Genomic DNA, 25,746 nt, shown 5'->3' on the forward strand with positions numbered 1-25,746 from the left:
AAATGATTGAAAGTATCAAGGTATCTGTTTATGCATCCATTTTCATTACAAGTAGGGTTGCTGGAAGCTGCAGTGAGTGAGTCCCATCAGCACCAGTCCTCCACAGTATACACACCCCAGTGCTTACTCACACCAGAGTCATCTTAAAGTTTACTCGCATCATTTCCATGTTACAGAAAATCCACATGAACATAGGGCAACATAAGTAGTATAAGTGGCACATACGATGGACAGGCATCCCGGGCAGGAATCAGGAAGATCCCTTACCTGGACAGGAGGGCCTGAGTGAACAGAAAGGCATCCCAGCCAAGAGAGCGAAGGATGACGCACCCGGACAAGGCTGCCCTAAGGGAGGGATGGACATCCCAGCCAGAGAAGATTCCCGACCCGGACAAGAAGCCCCAAGCAAATGGACAGGGGTCCCGACTGGACATGATTCCATAACCTTCCCTGGACAGGAGACAAGAGAAGGACAGGGATGGACTGTCTCCAAGGGGTGATTATTCTCCCCAGGTACTAGATGGCAGAAGCCCTCCAATATTGGTGCCCATTCAGGAACCTGCAGGAGTTGTAGTCTGGCAGCACAGCCCTGCTGGAGTCTGTGGGTGCCACAAGGGGGTGCTGCAGGAAGATACACTCCCCACTATACTGGAGTGCCATATGATCTGGAAGTGCTTCCAACTGGCAGTAGCCCTGGCACCTGAAGTACTCCTGGCTCCTCAACAAAACACACTCCCTTGTCCAGGTGAGTCGGAGCTGGGAGGGAGGAAGGAAGGCAACACTCGACTGGAGGAGGGCAGTGCAGTGGAGAGTGGAGACTGTGTCACTTTGTGGAGGTATTGTGGTAAAATAAATCATCCTTTATTTGAACCCAGGACTCTGTGTGTGTGTTCATGTTGGGGTTTGGTGCTTGCTGGCACCCTGTTTCCATCACAGTAGTCACAGAAACAGTCACAACTTTAGGACAATCAACATTCTCAAATACACTTAATCCAAGACAGTGCACCCAAATGCACATGGGGTCAATTTAGAAATAAAATGAACTCATAATACATGTCTTCGGAATGGGGCAGGAAAACCCACGCAGGCAAAGGGGGATTGTGCAGATTTACCACAGATAGCATGGCCTAGGCCCAGGAATTGAGCCTAGGTTAAAGGATCCTTCAGGACACAGCACTAGGCACTGTGCAACAGTGCTGAAAAAAGTGCAAAATATACAAAATTATTATACCATTAATTACATAAACCTTACATAATTTTGTAAAATTGTATAAAATAACCTATTGCCAGGTATGTGGAATATTTTCTAAAACAAATGTCCCCAACTCCGGTCCTGGAAGACCACAGTGGCTGCAGGTTTTCATTCTAATCATTTTCTTAATTAGTGACCTGTTTTTGCTTTGCTTTTAAATTAATTTTAATTGACTTGCTCTTGAAGACTCAGACCCCTTAATTGCTTCTTTTTCCTTTATTAGCTGCCAAACAATAATGAGATACAAAATGAACCAAAACAACTGGTGCCCATCATACTGTATCTGAAAATAAAGAAAGATGAAGGTCTCAGGAATGCTGATCTGCTCAAGTCACCAGAACATTTCAACAGAGCTCTTGGAAAGAGGAAATCAACAATTTCGGAAATGTCTGCTATTGCACAATGAGAGCAGCAACAAGCCATAGAATTAAAGAACGGATTTAACTAACAACATGAATCAGAGCCTAATTAAGAAACTGGTTGGAGTGAAATTGGTTGGAGTTTGAGGCCCTGACGTACAGAGCATCCGGAAAGTATTCACAGCACAGCACTTTTCCACATTTTGTTATGTTACAGCCTTATTGCAAAATGGATTACATTCATTTTTTTCCTCAGAATTCTACACACAACACCCCATAATGACAACGTGAAAAAGGTTTACTTGAGATTTTTGCAAATTTATTAAAAATAAAAAAAATTGAGAAAGCACATGTACATACTGTAAGTATTCACAGCCTTTGCCATGAAGCTCAAAATTGAGCTCAGGTGCATCCTGTTTCCCCTGATCATTCTTGAGATGTTTCTGCAGCTTAATTGGAGTCCACCTGTGGTAAATTCAGTTGATTGGACATGATTTTGAAAGGCACACATCTGTCTATATAAGGTCCCACAGTTGACAGTTCATGTCAGAGCACAAACCAAGCATGAAGTCAAAGGAATTGTCTGTAGCCCTCCGAGACAGGACTGTCTCAAAGCACAAATCTGGGGAAGGTTACAGAAAAATTTCTGCTGCTTTAAAGATCCCAATGAGCACAGTGGTCTCCATCATCCATAAGTATCAGAAGTTCGAAACCACCAGGACTCTTCCTAGAGCTGGCTGTCCATCTAAACTGAGCGATCAGGGGAGAAGGGCCTTAGTCAGGGAGGTGACCAAGAACCCGATGGTCACTCTGTCAGAGCTCCAGAGGTCCTCTGTGGAGAGAGGAGAACCTTCCAGAAGGACAACCATCTCTGCAGCAATCCACCAATCAGGCCTGTATGGTAGAATGGCCAGACGGAAGTCACTCCTTAGTAAAAGGCACATGGCAGCCCACCTGGAGTTTTCCAAAAGGCACCTGAAGGACTCTCAAATCATGAGAAACAAAATTCTCTGGTCTGATGAGACAAAGATTGAACTCTTTGGTGTGAATGCCAGGTGTCACGTTTGGAGGAAACCAGGCACCGCTCATCACCAGGCCAATACCATCCCTACAGTAAAGCATGGTGGTGGCAACATCATGCTGTGGGAACTGGGAGACTAGTCAGGATAAAGGGAAAGATGACTGCAGCAATGTACAGAGACATCCTGGATGAAAACCTGCTCCAGAGCGCTCTTGACCTCAGACTGGGGCGACGGTTCATCTTTCAGCAGGACAACCACCCTAAGCACACAGCCAAGATATCAAAGGAGTGGCTTCTGGACAACTCTGTGAATGTCCTTGAGTGGCCCAGCCAGAGCCAGGACTTGAATCCGATTGAACATCCCTGGAGAGATCTTAAAATGGCTGTGCACCGACGCTTCCCATCCAACCTGATGGAGCTTGAGAGGTGCTGCAAAGAGGAATGGGTGAAGCTGGCCAAGGATAGGTGTGCCAAGCTTGTGGCATCATATTCAAAAAGACTTGAGACTGTAATTGCTGCCAAAGGTGCATCGACAAAGTATTGAAAAAAAGACTGTAACACAACAAAATGTGGAAAAAGTGATGCGCTGTGAATACTTTCCGGATGCTCTGTAGTTGGTCTTCTGTTGGCTTGCTCACTTGACATTTCATTTATGTTTGAGTGACATTTAAGGAAAGAAATTAAGCAATTCAGATGAACAATAAAGAAATTCAGGGAAAACAATTTATAAAAAATCAATTAGAATTAATTCAAAAGAAGTTAATAAGCAGCAAAAACAGGTCACTAATTAAGAAAAGGGTTAGAATGAAAACCTGCTGCCATGGTGGTCCTCCAAGACTGGAGCTGGGGACCCCACTCTAGAATCACAGCTATTTTCATGTTTTTCCTTGAAGCTCTGGAGCAGAATGATCCTTCAATCCAAGCTCACTTTCTGAACTCATTTTGCAGTATTGTTTTGCAATGTTCACTTTATTATACTTTTTTTTTTTTAGTTTTACCATTTGGATGGATGTTTTGGTTCCTGCTCATGTACACTCATTGTATAAAGTTTGCATATTTTCCCCATGTCTTTTTGGGTTTTCTTCACACATCCCTAAAGACAAACATGTTTTAGGTGAATTTGCAACTGTAAAATGGCCTAATGCGTGTGAGGACTTGTGCTTGAACTTTTGTCCAGTCCAGAAATGTACTGCTGGGATAGGTGCTGGCCCCTCTTGACCCAAAATTGGATTAAGTGGGCTTGAGAAATTTTATGGCTTATTATCATCCTGTTATTGACTTTGCTGGTGTCACATTTTACTTACTCCATGGCTGTCAGATTCTGATTATAGCCCTGAACAGATCTGTGGGAGCCTTTTTGTGCCCTGACTTGGTAGGAAAACCGTTAGCTCGGTTCTTGAGTAAAACTGGGATATATGTGCAAACGGCAAAACAAACAAAAGTAAAATAAAACAAAGCGAGTGACACACAAATTACAGTAATATTCAGTAATAGTCGAAAACCAGTCAGGACACGAAAATAATCACAAAAAAGTTCAGAAGGTTTTATCTGCAAATCAGATAACACTCAGTGCAAACGCTGACCTTTTTCTCCTCTCTGCTGATTAATTTGAGGTCACAACCACTGGAGAACCTGCCCCTAGAAGTGTGGGATAGGACCCTGACAACTGTGCACCAACTCAGCTCAATTGTATTGTCATTCATTCACATACATAGTATATGATTGAACAAAATGTTGTTCTTTTCAGTCCCCAGTGCATAGGCAAAACAACATACTGTACATTTAGCATACACCATAACATTACCAAATCCAGAACAAGACAAAAGATGCAGAACTATAAAGCTTGAACAATGCTCAATATCCATATTAAAGAGCAGAGTACAAACTGACAGTACATATTTGGAAATGGCTCCCATATTAGGGAAAGGCTATAAGACTTCAAAATTCAGCCCTGATCGTGACATAAAAAAATTAAAGAGATTAAAAGAAGACAAAACAGATCAAACCTGTAGAAAAGCAATGGCAGCAGTGGCAGATTCTGCTGTCTCAAAAACTGAGCTACACATCTAACTGAGCACAGAAAACGCCCAGAGACAACATGCAGACTTCACACAGATAGTGAACCCGGTCTCATGGAGCAATGAGGCGTCAGCAATAACCACTGTGCCACTCTGCTCCCCATAATGAATACAAGCACCACATCAATGCACTAAAAAAGGGAGCATGTCGGCACAGTTGTTCATGATGTGGCGGCACAGCCCCAAGGCACTTCAGCCCAGTTGTAGCCCTGGTCACTATCGGTGTGATGTCTGGACATTCTCCTTATGTCCGTATGGCATTTGGCTTGCACCCTGAAGACATACAGTTTAGAATAACAGGTGACTTAGTTGACATTAGAGGACATAAAAATCCTAAAGAAACGGTGACAACACCATAGTCTGTTTTCTCAGGCAACAACTGTACAATAATGTAAAGAACACTTTTGTCACTGACTTTGGATTCACACATCACCAATTATAGTGTTATGTCACTGACAAAAGTTTTAGTTGCATTGCTTTCTTTTGTGGTATTTCTGAAATGACCCCGAATCAGTGAGGGTGGGAGTGTGAGTTAGCCCTTCTTTGGACTGGATCACCATGTAAAGGTGGGCCCAGTGCTGCCAAGATTTTCTCCAGTTCCATTTAACAATGCACTGGAAGAAGAGGGTTTGAAAGGCGGATTGATACTTTCCAAAGGGAGTTATAACTTAAGCCACCATATGTCTCAGTTTTGAGCAGGATGGCTCAATGTACAAACTTCTAAAAATGCCATATATTCAGAATCACCAGGGAGAAAACAAAAACACAAACAAATTCTTTAAAGCAGCAGGCCAGCGGTAATTACAATAAAGTACAGTAAGTGGAATATTATGTCACCTAGGTGGGCTCCTGTTGCATATTGAATAGTCAGCTCAAAAACATCTGGACACACTTGTTGTAATCTGCCTGTTATCTACTAGTGCTATGGTAATAAAACATTTTTACGGTAGTGAGGAATATCCAGCACTTTATATTAGATATTACCCTGTAATGGTTAAGGCTTTGGACGTCATACCCTTAAGTTGTGGGTTATACTCCTGCTTCTGACACCGTGCGATCATTAAGGCCCTTCAATCGGCCTGTGCTCCAATGGGAAAAACAAAAGAAATTAAACTAATTGCATCTCAAGTGTTGTAGGTTGCCTTGAATAAAGGAGTCCAACTCATAATAATAATGTTTGGCCAAAGGCCTGCAGATACTGCAGGATCAACTCTGCATAACGTAACTACATAATCTGCAATCTGTATCCTGTCTGGGTTTGGGTCCTGCTGTGTCTGATGTTGCCAGAAATATCTCAGGCCTCCTGAGATTCTGCATTGGAAAAATCCAGTTTATGGAATGGATGGTTTGATGAAAGAATGCTTCTTAGTGGACAATAGCTCTCCATACTTTTCTTTCTGGAATAAGTTTCAGCTCATGGACTAGCGGTTCACTGTTTTTGAGCTTTTCTTTCTCAATCATCTTCTAAAACTTGCAAACATCCACTCATTCTCTAATAACCCTTCTTTTCTCACGATCCAAATAAACTACTTTATTTGTGGCTTCACCACGGTCTTTTCTAGACGATAACAGGTTTTAATCTGGTGTAAAACGTTTTGTAGTCCATTTTGTCAGTTTGACAACTGTGCAGTTCAAAAGCATGCATATTAGTTTGGTTAGGTTTTACAACCATGTGCCAAGTATTTATAGCATCAGTGTTTTACTTTTGAAGCTGATGACCACATATTTATCTCACACTTTTCTTCATCCATGTTGGTGCTTAACTTTAGGAGGCCAAAATCTTTTTAAAAAATCGCCTATTCTGTTGAAGACATTAACTTGACTGAACCAAGTCCGATCACTCTGTTACACAACACCTTCAAACTCTAAAAATTCTAGCCTTCATGTGGAGAACAAAAGCCAACTTATTTAGGTTGCCGACCTAAATAAACATTTCATAACCTGAAGTTATATCATTTCTTCAGACCACTGCCTATTTCCACTTTATTATGCTACTGAACAATATATTCGACCATCTTCACAATTCTTTTTTTTTTTCACAAAAGCACATCTCCCGCATCCATAATCGACACTATACTAATCACGTAAACAGTAATTCATAAAAAACATAAGGCATTTTTATACTTCGCGTTTTAATAAAACAGCTGTGTTGACCATTTACTGGTTATTTTATCACGCATCATCCCAGTTTCTTATAAACAGAAATACTTTAGTGTACACGACACATAAACCCCTTTGACCCTGACGTTACAACCCATCACATATCCGACACTGTGCTGTAATATCGCGATAATAACTACGTCACAGCTACATCCGGTGTAGCAATGCGGTGACCTGGAAGTGCATTTTGAGTGGTCGGTCGTGTAACTCAGTAACTGAGCATTAATTAACGTTTGTTGTTTGTTTGCAAAAAGGCATTCTTTATGGAAAAAATGGCAGTAGAATCCCGTGTTACACAGGAGGAAATAAAGAAAGAACCGGAAAAGCCAATCGATAGAGAAAAGGTGATATGAACGCTATTTTCCCTCGGTTTTTCGTACTTGCATGTTGACCGCGTTTGCATCTGTATTTTAAAGTGGTGAAACGGGGCTTAAATCGCATTGATACCGATTTTTGCACACTGTATGGAATGACGTACTTTGGGATAAACCATTTTATTTGCTTTTTAAAGATTGTTTTCGGTTTACAGTTCGGTTTTGTTTTTTCCCCCCCAATAGACGTGCCCGCTCTTGTTACGAGTCTTTACCACAAATAATGGTCGGCATCACAGGGTGGATGAATTTTCCAGAGGAAACGTTCCAACTAACGAGTTACAGATCTACACCTGGTAAGTATATTTAAGCATGTGCTTAAACGGAAACTTTAAATTCCATCTGACAAATAATGGATGTTTAATTTGGTGAAAAGTTCGGTCAAACATTTTAATTAAAAGTAGTTGAACCGTTTTTACCCGTGTGTATTCTCTTATTGTAGTCTGTCTAAAACCAGTAGATCCATGAGATTGTAGAATATAAGTACAAAAAAAGTGAGAGCACCACTTAGAGGACTTAATGTAGGAAGTGATTTGAAGAACAGTCGCTTCTCGGCACAGCGTTTGGCTTCATATGTAATCGAGAAGCTTCAGGGCCGTGATGGGTTTACTCGTTTCTTGTTAAAAAATAACCTTAGGTAGACCACATTATCGCCAAATCAAAATTTGTTTAAAAAATTTAAAGTGTGTATATGTATGTATGTATATATGTATATGTGTGTGTGTGTGTATATATATATATATATATACACACACACAGTACAAATGTATATACAATATACATATATATATATATATATTAAGTTGAGCATTGGTTTTTGAATTGGAATTGTATTTTTTGTTTCCTAAAAGGTGTCATTTTACTTGACTTCTCACAGCATTTGTTTCCTAACAGTACACAAAAATAAAGATGAAGTCTAAATAAGACAAGTAACAAATCAAATGCTGTTTTTATCATTACAGCGGTTTTTCTTTGGGTTTGTAACATTATTTTTTTCATAGTTATACCAATGAATCCAGTCAAACTGCCCTTGTGAAGGTTGACTTTCTAGTTACTTTTCTCAAAACAAAACGGAATGCACACTGTACTATGTTGGTTTTTAGTCTTACAATTTATTAGCGGCCCTTTGTTGGACTGGCACCCTTTCCCATTTTGTTTTCTACCTTGTGTCCTGTGCTGTTGGGTTAGGAGTTGGCCTTTGTGACCATAAAATGAATTAAGCACACTTGAGAATGAAACTAAATTGTATTGGCCTTTTAATTTAGCTGTTATCCAGGGATATGAAGAACATTAACTCATAAATATAGGGAACAAACAGTGCATCCAAAGAAGGGTTTAGACTCTTTTTAATCAATCTTATGAGAGAGAGAGAGACTGAGTCTATAAGAGCATTTAGTCCCCGTGTTGCACCATTCTGTACATTGCCTTGTAATGCAATTTGGTGACATGGATGATTCCGCCCTCATAATAATGGTGTCAGTGTATTCGGTACATCATCATTAACCATTCTTCTGTTTTTATAGTTTCCATGAAATGCCATAGGTTACATCATATTCTGACTGATATAGTTTAATCAAAGGAATTAAATATTAGTGAGGTGGGGTTCGGAGGTTGTTGGTTATAAAGTCTTATTTATTATGTGCATTTTCTTTTCAAAGCCTGCATATTCTGGGTTCATGTCCAAATGGCTATCCAATGAAAACCCCATTAACAGACATGTTTCAACCAGTTAGTTCTCTGGCAGTTTTTGTTTTTGACTTGAATTTTACTTGCGCTGAGTCCCGTTTAAATGTGTGTGATATCGAACTTGAATGTGTGTAAGTCAGAGACCACGGGTCCTTTCTTCTGACTGCATTGTAATGTTTCTGTGTGGCAAGTGTTTTTAACGTTTGTCCCGTGTATGCTGGACATACATTACATAGTATACTGTAAACCGTGTTTCTTGTCTCTGCTGCAGATTTCTTGGTTTTAGATTTAAAAAGCACTGTGTGCAGTGTGTTTCTAGGCTTGTGTGCTACTTTGATGCCTTCTCTGGGCAGGACACATGCTGTGCCTTCTGATACCCCTGATGCCAGGTGGGATGTGGGGTTTTGTCAGGTTGGAGTCAATTGTTTGCTTGGGTCTCTCGTGCCTCCTCACTGTAAGATGAATTTCTCTGGGTAGTTTAGCATGTTTTTTTGTTTTAATTGCTATACTGCCATTTCTACATTTCTTTAAGCATTACAGAAAAAAATCAATTATACCTGGAGGTTTGTTTTCAGCACACTTAGTTTGAAAAAATATTTAATTTCTGTTTCTCTATGCTTAATACTAAGTTCGTGTTTGACTTTTGATACAAAAAAATGCCATTTATGTGTTATTTCAGCCAGGGTTCCAAAGCTTGTTTTATGTCCTTTTTGTTGATGTTACTATAATGTTTCTTATGTTCATTGCCTGCATTGTGTACAGTGCCTTGGTTAAGTCCCATGTGTTCTGTGAAGGTCCCCTGAGAGACAGGGACACCCACCAATTGATGCAAGGAACTGCCCTGTACCTTATAAATCCAAAGGATCTTCCACAGTCCCTGGTGGTTCAGTGTGAGTGCACTCTGCAGTGGGTTAGTTATTTTTTTTGCTGTGTGTGTGCCTAACCCCCCCTGGAATTTTGAGCGTTTTGCTCTGTTTTTGACCTTCGCCATTGGATTGTAAATTGGGACTTTACTTGCTATTGGAGTTGCCTTTATAGGCATTGTATTTCCTTTGTGCTCATTGGAGCTTCACAGTTTTGTTCAGAACATTTTTGATTTTTGTTAGAAATAAATCTTGTTTTATAAAGATTCTTCTAACCTACCTCTTTTTGTGTCTAGTCAGGGATTTCTGAGTGTTGTCATCATTCAGCCCTTTAAGTGCTTTTGGAACTTTTGAGATATGTGCTTTTGTACACCTAGTTTCACACCATTATGCCTTCAGTGGGGAAATACTTAAGATCAATTCATATGCAATTTCTGCTAGATTTTTAAATAAAAATTGTGTTCTTTATGAAACATTGAACTAGGAGATGATGTGATCTATTACGTGTTTTAGTCATACATTATGGGATTGCTGATGGTGACAATTGAATATTGCCCAGTTTTTGTTGCAATGTATAATTAGTAGATTTAAGACAAGCAACAAAAATTGCATCTACTTTTTTGTATTTGGGCATGTGGAAATCTCTGCAGCAGTGTCAACATTCCCAGCATGCCCTCTGTCATACAGCAGAAGCAATTCATTTTATAAATGGCACACTGAAAATGTTAGCACTGCTGCACAGATTCCGGGAATAACTGTTGTGTCTACATTTAAGGCAAACACTTGGGTTCATTTTGGTTCTCAGTGTTGTAAAAGAAAGTAAGAACTTAATATGCAAAAGTCAGTTTGCCAGCATTGTCATATTAAAATTGCAGCAGTTAACATTTGTATATGCTTATGTTTGTATTTTTGTATCACAAAGCTTTTTCTTTTTCCTCCTCTTCTTAGGATGGATGCTACTTTGAAAGAACTGACAAGTTTAGTTAAGGAAGTTTACCCAGAAGCTAGAAAAAAGGGCACACATTTCAGTTTTGCCATTGTGTTCCCAGACCCAAAAAGGCCATGCTACAGGTAGGTGGAGTATGAAGCTTTATTCTGCCTATTGAATGGAAGAGGTATTCAGTAAAAGATGGTAACATCATTCTGGATGGTAGCACCTGTAATTGTGTAGTTCGACTAAGTCAGTAGACACTTTGAATTTGAGGTGCAAACAGTATAGCTGGAGTAATTGTGTGTTATTAGGTTTACAATATGTTCTGAGCAACCAAGATCCCATATTCACATTTTTGTGTAACATTGGCAGATGTTTTTCAAGGAACCAATAAAAATTTGTTAAAAAATAAAAAGCCCATCAAAGTTGTATTCTAGAAATGTGCTGCAGACGTATTTGTGATTACATGTAGAGTATATGGTAGGGTACAAAGAGAAAGTTGAGAATCATGTAGCTTGCATTAAAGTGCAGTGTTGGCAAGCTCCTTCAGATGCTTTGTTTGGTCCTGGTTCTGATTTACCACTTCTAGGGAGGTAGTAACAAAGTTCCACAAGCATAAAAAAGGAAAACGAAGACCAATGACTTTAAATTTCTTCTTCTTCTTTCGGCTTCTCCCATTACGGAATGCAACAGCTGATCATCTTCTTCCATATCTTTCTGTTCTCTGCATCTTGCTCTGTCACACCCATCACCTGTATGTCCTCTCACACCACATCCATTAACTTTCGCTTAGGCCTTCCTCTTTTCCTCTTGCCTGGTAGCTCTATCCTTAGCATCTTTCTCCCAATATACCCAGCATCTCTTCTCTGCACATGTCCAAACCAACGCAATCTCGCCTCTCTGACTTTCTCTCCCAACTGTCCAACTTGAGCTGACCCTCTAATGTACTCATTTCTAATCCTATCCATCCTCGTCACACCCAGTGGAAATCTTAGCATCTTTAACTCTGTCACCTCCAGCTCTTTCTCCTGCTTTCTGGTCAGTGCCACCGTCTCCAACCCATATAACATAGCTGGTCTCACTACCATCCTGTAGACCTTCTCTTTGACTCTTGCTGATACCCATCTGTCACAATTCACTCTTGACACTCTTCTCCACCCATTCCACCCTGCCTGCACTCTCTTTTTCACCTCTTTTACACAATCCCCATTACTCTGTACTGTTGATCCCAAGTATTTAAACTCATCCACCTTCACCAACTCTACTACCTGCATCATCACCATTCCACTGACATCCCTCTCATTTACACACATGTATTCTGTCGCAGTGGTCCTACTGACCTTCATTCCTCTCCTCAACCTGCTCCCTACTATCGCTACAGATCACAATGTCATCAGCAAACATCATAGTCCACGGGGACTCCTGTCTAATCTCATCTGTCAATCTGTCCATCACCATTGCAAATAAGAAAGGCCTCACAGCCGATCCCTGATGTAATCCCAACTTGAATGCATCCGTCACTCCTACCACAGACCTCACCACTGTCACACTTCCCTCGTACATATCCTGTACAACTCTTACGTACTTCTCTGCCACTCCCGACTTCCTCATACATACCACAGCTCCTCTGAGAGGCATATGACAGGGAACCTCAAAAGTACTCTTTCCATCTGCTCACCACACTCTCCTCGCTCATGAGTACGTTTCCATCTTTATCCTTTATGACCCTAACCTGCTGCACATCTTTCCCAGCTCTGTCCCTCTGTTTAGCCAATCAGTACAAGTCCTTTTCTCCCTCCTTAGTGTCCAACCTCTCATACAACTCATCATATGCCTTTTCTTTAGCCTTTGCCACCTCTCTTCACCTTACGCAAGGTTACAAGAGCATAAAGATTTTTCAGTCTTCTAACACATCTGATACGCTTCTGTTCTTTTAAGGTTCATTTCAATAAAGTCTTTGCTTACTGTTTACCTTAAGCTGTTTGTAAATAACTTATTTTTTGCATGCACATTATTCATAATTTAGGGCATTTTATGATTATCTTAGACCAAACAACAATCAGACATATTTTTGTGGTATATATAGATATAGACATATATATATATATATATAGATATATATATAGATATATATATAGATATATATATATAGAGTATATATATATAGATAGATAGTGTATATTTTTTTTAACTGTTAAACTTAAGTTAAAAGTAAACTTCATTACATAAATAATTTGTATTTTCAGGTATGTTTGCATGTAACGTGAAAAGTCTTTGTCGTGTACTTCAATAGTCTGGTTATTCATGTAAACCCTTATTATAGAAATCAGGTTAACAGGAGTAGATTTTTCTGGAAATAACCCAATTATGTGGCCATGTAAACCCAGAACTGGGTTACTGTTAAGGAGTTTGTAGTGTGCATATTTCCATTACACTCCATTAGCCTGCACATGCGAAGCTATTACTTTCAGTAGCCACAGGTAGAAGCATCCACAAAATACATTTCCAGAGGCAAATATTCAGGAGAGAATACATTATTCCTTCTCCTGGCTGAAATAATCTGTCTCACTGTTTCATCAAATTTGTGAATTTCCCCATGGGATTAATAAAGTATCTATCTATCTATCAATCAGAATTTACAGTATGTTGATGAGCTGAACATGTGGTGCTAAACGCCCAAACACAATCTCGAGCAGTAGGGTAACACATTAAAAGTTACATACATTACGTGCTCCAGTTAGTTTTTAAAGTAACAAATAACCTAACACAGTACTTTATTTTATTGAAGTAAAAATACCTGCGTTGTTATTCCAGCAGCACTTTGTGTAAGTCAAGAAGCACACATAGCAGGTCCTCAGCCCCAGCGTCAGAGCGTTTTGACAAAGGAGAACTCCAGAAGATGACTTGTGCCTGTAAATTCAGAATTTTAACTAACCGGGTTATTCACCTTAATCAGATTGTGTGCACATGTAAACACTCGGAATGTCTTGTCTGTCTGCTTGACTCTCTGTACATGGATTTGTTTGAAATTGGTACTCACTCTTCAAGGGAATTTGTAAGGAAAGTTCCACTTTTTGCTGTGGTATCTGAAATACAGTAAGCTGTGCATAATTTTCGATTTTAAAAACTTTGTCTACTTTAAAAGTGAAACATGGTGTCCCTTCAATTACAGGTTAGTTTTTGTTAAATTTCCCTTGATGGAGGTCACTACAACTTGTCTATTTTGTATTTTTTCCCTATTCGTCTATCAGACAGACAGACCACCCAATACAAGTAAATGCCATCAGAGCTGGGCACGCTATTATGTGCTGCCTGTGTGAGCTGCGGCGGTGACTGGAGCAAACCGTGGGGCTGAGTCCTGCCTTCATCACATTTGCTTTTCTGCAACTTTACATGCCTTTAATAAATTTGTGGCTGTCTTCTTTTATTTCCAGAGTTAAAGAGATTGGCAGTACAATTTCTGGAAGAAAAGGCACAGATGACTCCATGACATTGCAGTCACAACGATTTCAGATTGGGGACTATTTGGATATTGCAATAACTCTACCAAACAGGGCGCCACCACCTCCAGGGCGCATCCGCCCATATTAAAGCAGGACCACCAGGAAAAAATTAATTTGGCTGACTAATCTGTTACTTTTTTTTTTTTTTTGTATATCATTCGGACCCCCCCATCCCTAGAAAGATTTTGAATAAAAAATGGCCAGTGTTTTATGTGGTGTGGTTTTTGTTTTTTTAATTCTAAATTAGCAGGTTGGAACTCAATGTAGAATTCATTGTGAGGAGTTGCAAGTAAGGGGTTCCTAACTGTCATATCCAGTCATGGCCAAAAGTTTTTAGGATGATACGAATATTAATTTTCACAAAGTCTACTGCCTCAGTTTTTATGATAGCAATTTGCATATACTCCAGAATATTATGAAGAGTGAGCAGATGAATTGCAATTAATTGGTCCCTCTTGGTCATGAAAATGAACTTAATGACAAAAAAATATTCCACTGCTGTTGTGAAAAATGTCCAGCAACCGCCGGGACCGTCTCCTAAAGTTGATTCAGCTGCGAGATCGGGGCACCACCAGTACAGAGCTTGTTCAGGAATGGCAACAGGCAAGTGTGAGTACATCTGCACGCACAGTGAGGCAAAGACTTTTGGAGGATGGCCTGGTGTCAAGAAGCGCAGCAAAGAAGCCACATCTCTCCAAGAAAAACATCAGGGACAGACTGATATTCTGCAAAAGGTACAGGAATTGGACTACTGAGGACTGGGGGAAAAGACTTTTTCTCTAATGAATCCCCTTTCTGATTGTTTGGGGCATCTGGAAAAAAGATAGTCCAGAGAAGAAAAGGGGAGTGATACCATCAGTCCTGTGTCATGCCAACAGTAAAGCATCCTGAGACCATTCATGTGTGGATTTGCCTCTCAGCCAAGGGAGTGGGCTCACTCAAAATGTCTAAGACACAGCCATGAATAAAGGATGGAACCAAACATCCTCTAAAAGCAACTTCTTCTAACCATGCAAGAACAGTTTGGTGACAATGCCTTTTCCAGCATGATGGAGCACTGAGCCATAAGGCAAAAGTGATATCCAAGTGTCTCAGGGAACAAAACATTGAAATTCTGGGTCTGTGGCCAGGAAACTCCCCATTGAGAGAACTTGTGGTCAATCCTCAAGAGGCAGGTGGACTAAGACCCACAAATTCTGACAAACTCCAAGCATTGATCATGCAAGAATGAGCTGCCATCAGTCAGGATTTGGCCCAGAAGTTGAATGTCAGCATGCCTGGGTAAATTGCAGAGGTCTTGAGAAAGAAGGGCCAACATTGCAGATATTGACTCTTTGCATAAACTTAATGTAATTGTCAATAAAAGCCTTTGAAACTTCTGAAATGTTTGTAATTATACTTCAGCATACCATTGCAACATCCGACAAAAAGTTCTAAAAACAGTGAAGCAGCAAACTTTGTGAAAACCAATACTTGTCATTCTCAAAACTGTTGGCCACAACCAAATAAACAAAACATTACCACAAAATGTTTTTTTCTTAAATGTTCCAATTATTACTTCAGTGAACTGACTGGGAATTGTTTTAAGTGGGAAGTGCAAGTGAAGCTGTGGCACTTCCACCTCCACTTTGTTTTGAGAATTTTCATGAAGTCTGTAAATAAGCTGCTGTTTATATATTGCATCACATCACAGACAGAATTTTTTGTTTTGAAGACTGACCCTGAAAATGACTTAGAATTGAGAAAGAATAGAGGAAGTAGTGCTACACGTTACTGCCAGGTTTAGCAGGGGCTCAGGCTGTTACATGTGGAGGTGATGACAAACATGCTAACTGCTGTGTATACTTTGATACTTCTGTATGGTACATTATGAGTAAATGTGAATTAACCTCGGACTGGTACAGATTACTACACAATCTTAAGACTTAGTACTTCTGAAAGATAAATGATCATATGAAAGGCTCAAAGTTATCATAATGGTAAATCAATTCATTTTCTGGACTGTCAGTAACAAGTTACTGGGATTTGGTTCAAGGAATAAGCTGATTGTGTAATGGATGACAGTCAGTTGCGGAGTACACCGTTTGTTGCCAATGTTCAACAAATAGTCTTATAAACCAAACTAAAGTTTCCATTAAAATGTCATGCAGTTCATTGTCCGCATGTGTATCTAAATGTCATGGTGGACACAAGAGGCAATGAAAAGACTTCTATTAAGAGAATCTTCAGTGATCATCTTTTATTTGTGCAAACCCTCTTCTGTAGCCAACCTGACATGCTCAGGAGGTGGAATCTGTGGCAGTTGCAAGGGGCTTGTTCTGGGTAACGGCAACTGTGGCATCTCATTGAACTTAACAGTTGGTAAGAGCCTGTGGAGGGGGAGCATGGACACGTATGCAGTGATATTACTTGGTTATGTTGTGCTTTAGTGGGCACATAATCACTTTGGAATACACCATCAAGATCATTAAAAACACGGTCCAGACACTGGTTTGATTCTTGAATTTCTTGGCCGTTGAAAGATTCTCCATGTTCCTGTTTGGAGCCTAAGTCATGGTGACACATTCACATTTCATTACTAGTTATGAAATGCTTCTTAAATTTCTTTTTTCTAATTAATTAATGGTTTGAAGCCTCACAGTATCCATTGCTCCAGTTCAGGACTCGCACAATGTGCACACCCTTAGTCGGTTGTTAACTGCACATGAATGAATTCAGCAGACCCAAATCAAATCCCTGTAGTGTCCGCCGTGTCACACATTGTCACTTTTGATTCTTCATTACAATTCACTCCAAGCTGGAACATTTTCTTCTGTCATCCACTTTGGCTGCTCTTCAGGAGGAGTCCTGCAATGGCACAGTTCCACCACTCTGATCTTGGTAAACTGATTAGTCAAGAATGGATAACTGCTGAGTCGGACTGTTCTCTACCTTTAGACATTCAATTAGAACAGGAGACATTATGTTGGGATTTATTTTGTACAAATTGGTTCATCAATAAGCAACACCCACTGTAATGCTAGAACTTTGTAATTCACATATCTTAATACAGAATAGTTCATCACAATAGAACTCTCCTTCCAGGTAGAAACTTTTTTGATCCCCTTTTAATTAATGTAACAGTGACACAGCACACGTTTGATTTTGATGTGTAGCTGGAAGGTGAAAGCTGTAAGGCTATCTATGCACTGCACCACCATGCTACTCCAAGATATAATTTGTGAACTACCTTTATGGAGTTGGTTTCTGTTTTGACACCACCACAAGTAATGAAACAAACACAAGAAAGAATGCAGCCATTAAAGATACCAGGCCTGTAGGTCATTTTCTTTTACTCAAAATGCAAACATAAAATGGTATGCAAACGTTTTTAAAAAAAAAAAAAAAAAGAAAGAAAGAAAGAAAAAAAGCCATTCCATTGTGACACAAACTGTTTTCAATCCAACATTGAAAACTGAAAGAAAGCAAACAAAAGTACATAAAGTCACCTAAATTCTAGAGCAGCGCTGCAAATGCAGAGTTGTGGGTCATAAGTCCAGTCCTTTAACTTTTCATATCGCCCAGCCACTGCCTTTGACACATACTCAGATTTTTAATACCACTTGTCGCCCCCCCTTTATGAAACAGTGCACATCCACTGCAGCTTTTCACTTCTACTTACACATCAAATAAGTTGATTTTAAGAAAGGTCTTCAAAAGAAACTAACTGCTTTAAAACGTTATAGTAAATCTTTGGACATTAAAAAAGTAGGCATAACAGAATTGTGGAAACAAACAAAACCGAGATCCACAATGAAGCACTCAAATGTTCACTTCAGAACTAGACTGTACATGCTGCCATAGGTAGGAGTCCAGTTTTCACTAAGCCTGTTCAGTTCAGTCAGACAGAAAAGGTACATTTTAACTTTGGCGCCTGTCCCTGTTATGTCTTGCAACTCCTTCTCGTTAAAATTTGTCTCCGGGCAGTTTGAGTCATTTCCTGAAAAAGCAGAAAAATACACAATAATCGTACTATGAGTGTTTGTATACATTTAGACCAAGTACTGTGCACAATGCCTTTGATTTGATGGTCATCAGATTATCAAGTTCCACTAAAACAGAAGGCTGCACGAGGGAGAATCCCAAGGGAAAGGGTGGGTGGCCATTTGCGGAGGGTCTTTGTATGCTGTAACATTTCCCTTCCCTGCCACTTCTACTACTGTGGCTGCTGGGAACTCCTTCACAATTGTTAATGTTTAAAAACCAAATGCTATAATCAGAATACACAATACAGTACTTACATGTATTGTAATGTAACATAATGCCAACAGGTGATATCAACTTGATTATAATGTACTTTAGGGCACATCAAAAACTGGTCTTTTGGAGGTAAAAAGCAACACGCAGTATGTCAAAAAATCAGCATGACGCGTTAAGACTGCCGCTGGGAAGTGTTAAAATAAGCCCAACATGTCAAAGTTTTAAATTGGGGTCCTGATCATCTGTGGAGCATAGATGTATGAAGGAGTATTTTGTACAAAACAAAATAAACAAACATAAATAAATGCACTGAGAAATGTGCCAATAAAAAAAAAATCATGAAGTGATTATATGGGTATAAATATCATGAAAAATGTTTTCTGTTGCTTATCGATGTATTATTAACATTAGTTCGTTTTATTGCATACTTAACTTAGGAGGGTGGGCTTTAAGGAGTGCTGCATTTTGATTGGTGAACTGTCAGCAGAGCAGATTTGAATCTTTGCTTTAGTAAAAGACTTGGCATTAAGGACATGCAGTTTTCTGACTGTTATGTATTGATCATCAGGGTCACATTTACAGCAGACACTTCACATGCAAAACTCCTGTTGATAAATTCAGGGCTTCTTAAATTGAAAGTCACTTGCCACGGTAATGAGGAGTGCAAGAAGAATTTGCCCAGATTTGTCACAGATGCCCATGCACTTCACCAATTAAAACACAGGACCCACTAGAGCCCCCCCTCTCAACTCAGACAGGTAAAAACAGCAGCTTTTATTTCAAGGCGTATTTCATGGTATATGTGATGCCACTGAAATGAATAAGCGAGAAAATAAAAACAATAAAATAAAAAAAATAAATAAAAAATAAGTATCCAAAAATAAATTTGGCTATTTATCTTCACATATCATTTATTTATTTATTGCCATATTTACCAAAAGTAGTAGTGTAAGAAGTATGTAACTAATATGAAAAATGTTAATGAATTTTTTATGAAGTACACAGAGTTGGACTGATGATATGAATTTATAATCTCTCAATAAGCACGTGTTAAAATTGCTTTAGTAAAAGACTTGGCATGAAGGACATAGATTTCTGACCGTCGTGTACAGATGAGTGGTGGATGAGATTACAGAAACCTTAAGAAATGTTTCCTAGATACTTACCATAGACAAGAACAATTCCCCTTTCCTTTTTTGTGTTATCTTTGTTGTGAATTGTTTGCTTTGAATTTCACAAAAACTTCTTTAAAGTTTTTTTGTACAATGAGTCATACTACTGCTAGAAAATCTTTCTGGTAGCTGCATTTGAACTATTTGGGAACCCTCGAACAAAGCAGTTACAGTATATTAAAGGAACATGGATGCCAAGTCCCAATTCTTTCACTCCGGATTGATAAATGCACTTCTCCAATTTGTATATTAAAGTGTTGTGGGTACATAATGTGTCGATAAATATTAAAGTCTGCCCATAAATGCAATTTCAAAAAGGCTCACTTGGTATAAAGCCAGCATAAGTATAAGAAATTAAATACTGTACTTCACAAAGTTGAAACATATAACAGTTGTGTCTTATATCTTTAATATTAAAATGTGTGCTTCAATTCAAATGCTTAAAGTCTGAATATTCTCAACTGTAATTTGTCATTTTCACCCTCTAATGGAGGGCTAAAAAAGAGGGCTAAAGAGGGCTAGGACCACTGGTAAAGAATATCAAAACTATTATATTTGTAATCAGCAACCTCAAAATTGCATAGACACTCTGAAAAATTGGAAATTGGTAATATAGGCATGCAAGTTTTAACCCCTCATTTCCCGTTAGGGGTGAATCCCTGGGGTCAGTTGATGTAACATGCACAACTTCAAGCCTTTTTGATTTAGTTATCATCATAAAGGTGTCATTTTCTGCAACAATATATGGTCCAAAAATAGCTTAAAAACGAGAGTGTTTCATCCATAGGATGTCCAGAAATACGGGGGAACCCCAAAAAAATGTCTTGCACAGTGTCATAGGAAACAGAGTGACAGGCAACTTAGGCGGGATGGATGGTTCTTTACCCATCTGGGAAGCCTTTATAAAGAAAGAATGGAGGGAAGCCACTCCTGGGGCCACATGCTTGCCAAGTGTGATAGGTGGCAGCATCCATCTGGTAGACCTCCCATGTGCACATCTACAAGGTTGCATAGGAGTTGTAGTCCCAAAGGGCAGCCCCCAATAATTTTGCGTTTCTTAGGAACCACCAGGGGGAGCTGCTGGAAATATTCCACCTGACCCAGAAGTGGTTCCTGGGTGCACTGTTATAGCAGCAGATATGGCTTAAAGGAGGCTGCTCTGAGTTGAAGTCAGGTGGAAGAGGACAAAGCTCACCTGGGAGGAGTGGAGGAAGAAGGGAGATGAAAAGTGAATTATAATCATGTGTACAATTTGACAAAAGAAATGTCAATTTGATGAAACCTGTTTCAAAGATATTTTTTAAAATAACTAGGGGGCTTCGCTCGCCAACCCCCAACTTGTAAGATTTTTTTTGTCTTTGAATTGTTGGCATTTCATTAGTTTCACTGTCATTTCAGAAGTTCTGTAAAAACAATATTTGGAATCTTTCGTGTCCCAATATGATGAATCTTTTAAATGAGATCCGTGAGACTTGCGTTTAATGACTTTGTACCATAATTAAGGATAAGTTTCTGTTTGGAATTTCAGCACAGACAAAACGATCCACATCATCAGTAGTTAATGATTGTTTTTGCAAAGTAACCAATAAATGCATGCGAGTCAAACCCCGTTTTTGAAATTCTATGACTTAAACTAATTTCTTTTTGTCTTCGTCAATGCAATCTGTGCTATCTTTTTTTTTTTTGATACTGTAGCAACTGACTTAATAAAGTGTCACAAATGTTCTACTTTAACAATCGGCAACTGCGTAAGCCCAAACACAACCTTTTGGCACCCTCTTCAACCCTTCCTCCCACGGGTCTCGCCTCCCCCTTACTGCATCAATCAACACCCAGCAACCAGTCTGCCTTTGTGTACTCTGCCCTCTCGTTGCTATTTCATTAGTTTCACTTTTATTTCAGAACTTCTGTAAAAACAATATTTGGAATCTGTCGTATCCCAATATGCTGAATCTTTTAAATGAGGTCTGTGACACTTGTGTTTAATGACTTTGTACCATAATTTAGGATAAGTTTCTGTTTGGAAGTTCAGCACAGACAAAACGATCCACATCATCAGCAGTTAATATTTTACTTTAACAATCGTCGACTGTGTAACCCCAAACACAACTTTGTAGCACCCTCTCCAACCTTTCCTCCCACGGGTCTCGCCTCCCCTTTACCGTATCAATCAGCACCCAGCTATCAGTCTGCCGTGCTGTACTCTGGCCTCCCTCGAACAGACCTAACAGTCACTTAAAACAAAAAAGGCTTCAGCTTGGCTGGGACACTAAAATACTTTCGACTGTGAACTGCTTTCATATTCTGTACCTTACTCTGCATATGTCTCTCTTTTCTCCGTGCTGCTCTTTCTTCTTTGCTAAGAGAACAGGCTCTGTGTGTGCCACATGCCCTTACATGAGTGACTGTTTCTCTGGCTGTCCGAGCTCTTAATTGATAAGAAGGATGTCTTGCAAGACTCTTGTTCCACGTCCCCGCGAGACGCTCCGTGGCCCGTCTTTGTTGTCTCGCAGGTCTTTAAAATGTCTTTCGAGAACTTCCGAAAAGATCACGTCTCGTCGCCTGGCTTTTACATTCCAGGATTTTTATTATATATATATATATATATATATATATATATATATATATATATATATATATATATATATATATATATATATATATATATATATATATATATATTATATTATATTATATTATATTATATTATATTATATTATATTATATTATATTATATTATATTATATTATATAGTTATATATCTATATCTAGAGAGAGAGAGAGAGAGAGAGTTTTTATTAGCATCAGAACGTGTGTCTGTGGTTTGGGTGTTGTTATATCCCCTTCAGATCATACTAGACATCAAGTCAAATTGAATGGTATATCATATGTGGGGGTTTCCTAATGTAAAAAGGCACCAGACAAAAGAAAACCTGAAGTGATTTCAAAGCGCTCATATATAGTAAGTAATTCTTATGAACACAATTTACGTAAGGTGAAGAGCAGCCGCCATACTAGTAATGTTGGCAATGCAAACTGGCTCACAACCACCATATTTCTTGCATTTCTGAATTGTTAGGAGTGAGCCAGTATAAAAGAAAAAAAAAAAATGTATCTATTAACAATAACTAAGTATTTAAAAGTAAACTTGCAAAATGTAACTAATTTCTTTAGAATAAGGTTAATTCCCTTTCAACATATAATTAAAATATTATATTATAAATACATGATGTTCTTGAGAGTTGTTTGGTTGTCATTTTGGGTATGTTCGCATAAAGTGCAAAAAGCACCTACTGTGATAGCCATGCCGGCCTATCTATCTGTTGACACAAAACAACTTGGCCCCCTGTGGAGCGATTTTATTGGAATTTGGCACAGTTACTCTTCAAAGAAATTTGATGAATTAGTTTACTTTTCATTGATGTATCTTGAACAAAATCAGGTTGTACAATGTTTTGAAATTTCAAAATCTTCCATTGAAAAACATTAATCTACGAGGGTTGTTCAATAATTTGTCCGAGTATTATGTACTTGTGTTACTGTACAAATCTGAACTTGTCACTAGAGATCATGACATATCTTGGCATGCCATACATGCAGTTTGAGGTAATTTCACATCAAGCACTCCTGAAAAACTTGGACCTTCTTAGACATATCCCACTGATTTTTTTTCACGTATTGTTACTGGGGATGAAATATGGATTCACCACCATGTTCCTGAAATGAAACAAGGGTCCAAAGGTTTCAGGCTCTCATGAAATTGTGTTCAGCATTCTAGTAGAAAAGTCAAGGCAACAGTTTTCTGGGATACAAAGGGGGTACTGCTATAGGAATTCATGCCACACAAGTTACCATCACTGGAGAAACGTACTCTTCCACAATGAAGTCATTACATTAGGCCATCAAATAGAAATGTGGGGAAACTGTTAGCAGGCATGTTGCTGCTTTATGACAATGCACCGTCCCACAGATCTCAAAAATTGAAGGTTGCTATTAGGAAGCATAGCTTCATATAGCTTAACTATCCACCATAAAGTCCAGAACTACTGGGTTTTAAATTAATATTAATAGCAAGATGCGTAACTTTTGAATTACGGTACTTTTCTCCTGTCATATGGTAATGATAATACTTTTGCTAGTACTGATGATTTTGTATCAATAGTTATTTTTCTTTTCACAATTTGTGGGTACTACGCTGTGCAGTATACTTTAAAAAAATATGTTTAAGAAAATTGAGTAGCAGTTAGTCAGAGACTGTCCATGACTAAAATGCATCAATCAATGCCATTTATACATGACTTGACTTGCAGTCTAGAGTTTATAATAACCCCTGCACCACCACAAGCCGATTTACTCTATATTTTGAAATACATGACATTGTAAAGTACTGTTAAAATGCATGTATTTAATGTAGTCTACTAATACATATGATTGTATTCTATTAAGTCTGTTAATTTTGAATGACTCCCTGTTACCAATTTATTTTATAAACAAAAATGCAGCAGCTAAATATTTTAAGGTTGGCAGAATTAATAAGCAGTAATAATAAGCAGTAGAAAAAAAGATGGCAAAATTAACATCTGCACTTGAACAAATGCTGTGCATTATGGACTGCACCAGTGAGAACTTCACCTGAAGTCTCATCATCATCAATGCTCTTTTGATCCACATGTACTACACACAAAGTATTGTGTTTTTTGTTAACCAAGATAAAATTGAGAAAACCTTTTGATACCCTATTTACTGCCACGAATTTCATAATAAAGATTTAATTGGATGGTATAGTAGGTCTATAAAAATGTCATTGGAGCAAGAAAATAATGCTGCTCAGAAGAAAACAATGTAAAATGTATAAATACTAACCTTTATATTTTTCCTTGAGTACTTCATTAAACCTCTGAATTAATCTATTTAGTTCTTCAAGTGAAACTTGTCTCAGATGATTGGGTAATGCAAGATACTCCTTTTCAGAAATGATGGCCATTTTTAGAGGACCTCTATAATTTGCATATGAGAGAGAGAGAGAGAGAGAGAGAGAATATAATACTGTATATGATAGACTCCTCAGCAAGTAATTAAACCTTCCGTTATTTTAGTACTCTCTCTCTCGAGTAATTGTAATGGATCATGCTACTTGAATTTCTTTAATATGGACAAAAATACAGTACGAGAATGCATTCCCTTTAAAAATTATACTGTGACGTGAGTTTCTAAGGAAGCACAATTCTTCATCCCTACTGTGCTGCACTTTTTCCAAACGGAACTGTAAGTGTATACAAACACTAAAGACATTGCCAACTACATGAAACATAAAATGCAGCACCAAGGAGTATTGTAACTTACTGAGATGAATGTGAAAAGGCCCCAACTAGATTATTAAATCAAATTTAAACTGTTTATGAAGTTGAAGTTTTTATGAAGTTAAAATATACAGTAATTATTTTAACAATGTAACATTAGTAATTAGACACTGAAATCACAAGTTAATGATCCAGTCACAAAAGTCAAACTGCAAGAACTGAAATCACAATCAAGATAAGCAGATTAACTGAATATATTAACTCCAAAATAAGGATGAGACTTCATGCATCATTTGGTGCTTATACAACAGGTTAAAATAGAATCAGTGCTAAATATATCAAATATTCAGTGTTATGTTTAATTGGTCACAAAACTGTAACCACATGGCACCATTAAATGGTCCAGAAAAGTTACATCTTCACCATAAGCCCCATTTATGTCCATGCAGAGTGAGGTTAAAAGCTTTGCATAAATACGGTTACATATTTACAGGAGAGCTGTAAAGCACCTCTGCTCACTCATATAAACTGCCAAGAAATATAATAATAATCACTAGTATCATTAATTCAAGTTAACACCTGACATCAAAAACTTAAAGAGGTCACAATAATGTGACTGATAAAGATGTTGTTAATTCTATCACAAAAATAGACAAAAATTAAATCACCTCAGTCGATTCCTAAATAATTGCCATTTCTTTGTAAACTTGTTAGCACATGTCAACTTTTTTGGTTATGAGAAAAGCTACCACTATTATTCACTGGGGAGGGGAAAGCCAAAGCTCTGGGAGATGACCTGGCATGCTGAAGC

The 25,746-nt window shown here is 38.5% G+C and overlaps 2 protein-coding genes across 3 annotated transcripts in view; one reads left to right on the forward strand and one right to left on the reverse strand.

The window, feature by feature from the left end:
- The first annotated feature begins 7,017 nt into the window (after nucleotides 1-7,017).
- sap18 (Sin3A-associated protein) lies at nucleotides 7,018-14,435 on the forward strand. The gene is made up of 4 exons (XM_039744015.1): nucleotides 7,018-7,214; nucleotides 7,428-7,537; nucleotides 10,739-10,861; nucleotides 14,156-14,435. Exons 1-4 carry the CDS (start codon nucleotides 7,134-7,136, stop codon nucleotides 14,310-14,312), a joined length of 471 nt encoding a protein of 156 aa, XP_039599949.1. The 5' UTR covers nucleotides 7,018-7,133; the 3' UTR covers nucleotides 14,313-14,435.
- Nucleotides 14,436-17,118: 2,683 nt separating this feature from the next.
- The window catches only part of ska3 (spindle and kinetochore associated complex subunit 3), a 38,551-nt gene continuing 29,923 nt past the window's right edge, over nucleotides 17,119-25,746 (reverse strand). For both annotated transcript variants that reach the window (XM_039744016.1, XM_039744017.1), the window contains exons 11-12: nucleotides 24,499-24,632; nucleotides 17,119-18,203 (exon numbers count right to left, since the gene is read on the reverse strand). In XM_039744016.1, coding sequence (XP_039599950.1) covers nucleotides 18,034-18,203; nucleotides 24,499-24,632 — 304 coding nt within the window. In that variant the 3' untranslated portion in view covers nucleotides 17,119-18,033. The remainder of the gene's footprint in view (nucleotides 18,204-24,498; nucleotides 24,633-25,746) is intronic.

Source organism: Polypterus senegalus, chromosome 2 (genome assembly GCF_016835505.1).
Source record: "Polypterus senegalus isolate Bchr_013 chromosome 2, ASM1683550v1, whole genome shotgun sequence".
Taxonomy (NCBI): Eukaryota; Metazoa; Chordata; class Cladistia; order Polypteriformes; family Polypteridae; genus Polypterus; species Polypterus senegalus.

What these genes read in the sequence shown, in the direction of transcription:
- sap18 (XM_039744015.1), top strand. Translation starts at nt 7,134, where the DNA reads ATGGAAAAAATGGCAGTAGAATCCCGTGTTACACAGGAGGAAATAAAG. An exon ending in AGCCAATCGATAGAGAAAAG is followed by an intron (nt 7,215 to 7,427) that starts GTGATATGAACG and finishes CCCCCCCAATAG; the next exon opens with ACGTGCCCGCTCTTGTTACG. An exon ending in GAGTTACAGATCTACACCTG is followed by an intron (nt 7,538 to 10,738) that starts GTAAGTATATTT and finishes TCCTCTTCTTAG; the next exon opens with GATGGATGCTACTTTGAAAG.